At 32.4% G+C, this 6,329-nt stretch overlaps 1 protein-coding gene across 2 annotated transcripts; it reads right to left on the bottom strand.

The window, feature by feature from the left end:
* Positions 1-342: 342 nt before the first annotated feature.
* LOC133781835 (epimerase family protein SDR39U1 homolog, chloroplastic) lies at positions 343-5,922 on the bottom strand. Of its 2 annotated transcripts, XM_062220928.1 has the most exons (13): positions 5,571-5,922; positions 5,427-5,477; positions 4,353-4,428; positions 3,694-3,753; positions 3,314-3,432; positions 2,899-2,943; positions 2,644-2,722; positions 2,366-2,427; positions 1,672-1,774; positions 1,321-1,381; positions 1,087-1,157; positions 853-992; positions 343-764 (listed from the first exon to the last, which is right to left on the bottom strand). In XM_062220928.1, exons 1-13 carry the CDS (start codon positions 5,646-5,648, stop codon positions 663-665), a joined length of 1,047 nt encoding a protein of 348 aa, XP_062076912.1. In that variant the 5' UTR covers positions 5,649-5,922; the 3' UTR covers positions 343-662. The 2 variants fall into 2 exon arrangements, with proteins under 2 accessions (XP_062076912.1, XP_062076913.1); XM_062220929.1 differs by lacking the exon at positions 5,571-5,922 and having other exon boundaries at positions 4,353-4,439; positions 5,427-5,460.
* Between the last annotated feature and the right edge of the window lie 407 nt (positions 5,923-6,329).

Raw genomic sequence — 6,329 nt, 5'->3', positions numbered from 1 at the left:
GATTAATCAATTTTTAAGATGAATTTAATTTTTTTTAAGATCATTAATTTGTTAATTAGATTTTAATAAATTTTTGGGGTGAATAAATTATTTTATTTAATTTTTGGCAACAAAAAATTTATTTAAGCATTAAAGTGTAACAAAATGAACTACATAACTATTTATGACACAATCAATCGGGTACTACCACGTGTACCGCTTGACATATTTAACAATTGATGGACCAATGTCCGCACCAAATATATAAGGCCAAAGATTTTTGCTGCCAAAAAAATTACATAACGATTTAAGTGCAACAAAATGAACAAAAACTTAAGTGCAACAAAATGAACTAGATAACAGTTAATGCCGCAAATGTCCCTTATAATATCAAACTTTTGGTTAAAGAAAAAGTGGCATTTAGCTCAAATTACACTTTGATTTCTTGTACAACACCTAACCATTATTTGAGAATAATTTATTTTCTATAGAAGAAATGTATTCTCGGTAGCAAATATATCACAGGTCACATTGTCAAGAACTAATTTCTAAGTACTACCAATACAGCCAAAAATCCTCACTTTGATCTGTCCACTAGTAATATCAAGATAACCCTCATAACAAAAAGAATCAAGAACATGAATTTTGCCTTAGTAAAATATTTGTACATTTTCCTTTTCATTCTATGAAAGAATGGCTTTGAGTGCATCTTTTATGTATGAATACTTGAAGGAGAATCCCAACTCCCTGGCTTTAGCTGGAACCACCCTTTGTCCTTCAAGAACCTGCATTAAATTGATTAAGCTTTTTGTACATTTATATGATAAAGAAAATGAATGAGTGAATGAAAAGGAAATGTTACGAAATCCTCACCACAGCAGCACCTTCTCCAAGGACTGCTTTGAGCGCAAAGTCGGGAACTGGCAGCCATGAAGGTCTGCCCATCACATTCCCCAGATGATCACACATTTCCGACAGGCGAACAGGATTTGGAGCTGTTCCGTTTATCACTCCTGAGATTTAGTTAGCAAAAGCTTAGTTCCATTGCTGATATGTTCTAAAGACTAACGTACATTCATTCTGATTGATTTAGAAAGAACCCTTTACCTTGATAAGATGGATTGGTTAGAGCTTCATATATTAGGTTTACTATGTCATCCAGATGAATCCATGAAAACCTACACAACTATCAAACAGTCAATCTTTGGGAATCATTGAAAGCGAATTTGAAAAGAGAATGAAAATGGTTCACATTCCATGTTTCTCTCTTCACTTTAAAGTGTTCAAGTGACAGCTGAAATTGGAAGAATAAGTTTAGTGTCATAACTGACAAGAGTATACCATTGGTTTCCAGAGCCCAAAGGTCCACCAGCAAACATCTTGAATAGAGGTATCATTTTAGCTGCAAAGATACATGAAATAAGTTTTCTCAGAGCGATCTTATAACAACAAAATCTTTTTAAATGTTACTTTCTTGGGCAAAAACATGTCCTGATTCTACTAAGTATTAAGTCAAGTTTCACAGGTCTCCCCACAAGAAAATGTTAAAATTTGTGCAACTCAATTTGACTGTCTCAATTTTATAACTTGTAAGCCAAGTCTTAATAAGTACTTTTTTATTTTAGATCAAGTCTTAATTACTACATTGATTCAAGAACACTAATTTAATTTAGGATTTAAAAAAAGTCATACCTAAAGCACCACCATCTTTCCCAAGAACAACACCAATTCGAATCAGAGCTAACCTAACATCCTTATTTACTTTAAGAGCAGTTCCTTCCCATTCTCTACAAACCTGGAAAGACTTGCATGTTAGTTAAAAAGAAGGCGAAATATTGTGGCAAAGATTGCTAGTAGTTAATATATACATATTCTTCGGTAAATATGATAATTGAGTGTGTATACAAAAGCATAGGTAGATAGTGACTTAAACTATTTTATGATTAGAAAGTTGTGACATTTATATCTGATACAGTAAACTGCATGCATTGGGTATTTTTTGTTGTCCACAAGCATAGGTATTCCTAAAAAATACTTTCTACTATGAGATGAACAAGGCTTTAGGCTGTATGAATATGATTCTCTTTGCATTGGTTGCTGAGGAATGCACCTAGCAAAACATGTATGATCTTTGTTCAACAAATATGTCCAATATTTTTGTTCCATAAGATGATAAGCATTTAAAGAAGCAGCAAGTAGCCAACAACAACCACCCCTGGAAACAAAACAGAAACTCCCACTCTTGAAAAACAGCAAAAGTCAAGTGAGTATTGTTTCCCAAAAACAATTCATAGCTTTTTTTAATTGAAATAATACAGCAGAAAAAAGTTGTCGTTCATATAGTATTATGGTTCATTAAAATATTAAAATAGAAAACTTTGAATACCTCAGCCAAGTAATCATTTCCTGATGGGCTCGTTTCATCAGATACTTGTCTCTCACTAGTACCTGAGTATAAGAACAGAGCAAACATATGGTAAGTACACAAATATAGGAGCGTAATTCTCAACTAGAATGTGCAAATCACAACTAATTTTCATAATTTTTTGCAGATAAACATCAGTTCAACCCCCAAAGCAGCTAAAATGTATGAAATACAAGCGTTCTTATCAGCGCTTCTAAAGTAAAGAAAAAGAATACAAGACTTTGGTGATAGGAACGGACCATAGTAACCAACAGCTGTAGCACTAACCAAAACCGTAGGTCGAACTCCGTCTGGCGAACCATTTATCAATTCTACGATCTTTGCAATTGTTTAAAATAGTTAGACAAAGTACCAGAAATATATTTATTCTTATCACGTATGAATATAGTAATATTCTGTCTTTTTTTCTACCGAACATAGTAATATTTTTTCACAAACATGGAAAACTGGATTTTCAGTTTCTGAGTGAGAATGCTAAGCGTATAATTGCTTACTTTTGATGTAACACCAATCCTACTTGTCTTGATCTCCTTCTTTATCTACAAAACAATAAGAAATTGATAAATATAATTGGTTTCACAATGAGCAGTACATAGTTCTTTCTCAACTAGATATATCTAGAGCTGTTATTGATGTAAAGGAGACCAGAGATATAATGGGAAATTACTTGTATTGTATCCCAGCAGACAAATCATGACATCCAAAAACATGGCTTTATTCACTATTCTAGCTTCATTTGTAAGAAGTTTCTACTTAACTGAACTAGGTCTGAGATAAGATTGTATATTTTCAGTGTTGTGAATTATTGCTGAATTCACCAGTGACTGCTTGTATGAACTTAAAAAATAAGGTTAAAGTGGAACAACATGAAAGTACAAATTTCAGTTAACACATGATAGTGATACTAACTTCAGAAGACCATCTTGTACTTATAGGCAATCCAGCCAAGTTTACAACACCATCTGAACCTTGAATGCAGTCTTTCCACTCTATCTCCTCTGCAATCCTGATACCTGGAAAGTCCCTAGCTACAAAAGCCAAAGAAATGTTCAGTGCCAAATGCAACCTTTAAGAAAAAGAAAAAAAAACAGCAAGAAATTATAATTTACACTTTTAAGTTTTAAACACTTGAAAACATGTAAATAGAATGTTATTTTGTTTCCTCAACCCATTCTTCTTCCTTGAGAGAGGGTGTGCAAGAAACTTATAAGCATTCGCTATTTGCGGCAAATAATTATCTCAATGCAAGCATTTGGGAAAACAATATCAATCATTCACTACCTTCTTACCCGGAAAAATCGACTCAGCTTTAGATCTAGATCGTGTCAAGACACGAACAGCATGATTATCTGCATTTCACAGTGATCAAAAGAAAATTGAAAGTAAGTTTAACTGTATATAGTCATAATATTATGAAGCTAAAATGCAGGAAGGCAGTGGAAACATATGGGATCTAAATTTTTAGTTTATAGTAAGCATTTAGCAACTAGTCTTGATAAAGAATAAATCAAATAATCCCGAGCAATCAGGAGTTGTCAGTATGAACTGTGAGATAAGGAAACTAAGCGCCCAATGTGCACATTGATCATATGAACAGACAAATAAAGAAAAAAATATGTTGTCTATTTGTTTACATATATCAGTGTAACAGATGCTTAGAGGTCCAAATTAAGACAAGCACCAGCTCTTTTAAGCCCAAAGAAAATGATAATAATTGTTATTAATAATCCAGAGGCTTTGGAATTAGGATGAGGATGATATCAGTTTGATGTGGCAATAGATAACCATTATATTCCAATATCAAATAACATGAAAGAATATCATAACAACAAATAACAGTACACATTTACATTTGATGCAACAAAATATCCCTACACTATTAAGAGCAGAAGCAGAGTAAAATGAGGTTTTAATATATTTGTAATCATGAGAATGGAGAGAGTATAACCTGCTTGAAGCCTTTGGACCAATCTTTTACCTATAAACCCTGTAGCTCCTGTAATGGATACAGTCATCTTATTTTCCTACAAAGAACCTAAAACTAATCAATAATAAATCTTTCATGCTGTCAAAGGCAACAAAATAACAATGATCAATATGTGTGAGCTTGTGTTTGACATTCTCAGGGCTTGAATGATTTGTGATTGAAAAACTACTTCAATTGAATTAAGTGTTTCTAAAAATGTGATTTGTTGTCCTCATTATTTATAGTTTTTGAATTTTAAAAATTGAAATTGTGATTGGTTGCTAGTCTCACAATATAATTGAAGTCAATAATGTAAAAACAGAAACTAGCCTAGCTCATACTCTTTCTGATTACCCAGTACAGTAATAATATATCAATAAAACTTGCATTTAGAATTATCTATACATTTCAAACTATGCGAGTTGGTATGAATATGATGCTGTCAAACCAATTTCAAAATACAACAAGTCCATAAAGTTGCAAAAGTTTCAATATCAGAATTAATAGATCCAAAAGTTGCTATTCCCAATTAATCAACCATATGAAACTTCTCTCATTCCTATATAACTATTTAAATAATAAAAAGTGAGAAAGCAATATTGTTGTACAAGTAAATTTTAATGAAACAACAAATATGCAATGAAAAAAAGTATATAAATCTAGATGTGATGATAGGATGAGCAGTGACCATGGAAACAAAGAAAGAGAGGAGGAGGAATGCACAATAATTGGTTTTGGGGTTTTGGATAATACAAAAACATGATTTTTTTTTTCAATTTTGTTTGTGAAGATAAGTTTAACTAATCAATGTTGTGGGCCTCTTTTTTTGTTTTTGTTTTTCTGTTTTTGATTTATCATAAAAAATGGAAAAAAATATTATCATGACCCATTAAGAGAGCACAAGTACCAATCATAGCTTATCCCTTGCCTAATTATGATATCATAAACAATATAATGACCAAAGAAGAACGAACCATTTTTTTTATTTTCTAAAAAGACAACTGAAAGTTTATGATTTTGAGTATATAGTAGACATTCTAGCTTTGAAGAACGAACCTTGGTTTGATCAGAGGTGCAACAAACCCTCAGTCTCGTGGTCTCAAACCTCTTACGAAAAAGAAAAAAAGACAATTTTGTGAGCAAAGAAAACACATCATTTTGTAAAGAAGGAAAATAAGAGATGGGCAGTAGTGTACAAACCAGAAGGGGTTGAGGAACGTGAAGACTGGTAGAGATGGTGTGAGCCCATGACAAAGCAGTGGCTCTGTGGAGCTCCATTGAAGAAGACTTTGTGGAGCTACTACCCTTTTTCTCACTCAGCGTTTGGTGAGTGAGAGAGCTTAAAGGATGAAGCTTTTGTGTTTTTGGACTGGAGAGGGGTTTTAGTTTAGACGTGAGTGATTTGGAACCACACCAAACTAAAATCCATTTCCATCACCCGTTTCTATTCATATTTATAATTAACGTAAGTATCTACTCCAATTAAACTCTACCACTACAAAGCCCAACTGCAAAATTATACACTTGTTAATTCTTGTAATATTTAATTATTAGTGATAATTAATTCTGCAACTTGGATCCAATGCAATTCTAATCCTGTTGTTGGGTTAGTTAAAAAATAATTACTAATTATGAGGCATCTTTATTATTGTATCTAGGGCTGAGTATAAAATCCGAAAAACTGAAAAAATCGTGTACACCGACCTACCGAACACCGAAAAAATCAAAACCGTTTAAACCGAAAATCGAAAAAATCGCCGACGGTGCAAACCGCCACTGTTCGGTCGGTTTGGAAATTTTGGGTGAACCGACCAATAAAACCGAAATCGACTGAACACAATAAAATAATAATATAATATTATATAATTATTAATTATTAAAATTTTTAATAAAAAAAAAAACTTAAGGCACTTGTAAATGTAATTATGTTCTATATATTTATGTTTTAAAAACATACAA

Source organism: Humulus lupulus, chromosome 6, assembly GCF_963169125.1.
Source record: "Humulus lupulus chromosome 6, drHumLupu1.1, whole genome shotgun sequence".
In the NCBI taxonomy this organism is placed as follows: Eukaryota; Viridiplantae; Streptophyta; class Magnoliopsida; order Rosales; family Cannabaceae; genus Humulus; species Humulus lupulus.
Note: the sequence above shows the minus strand (reverse complement) of the source record. Positions and strands in the feature narration are given on the sequence as shown.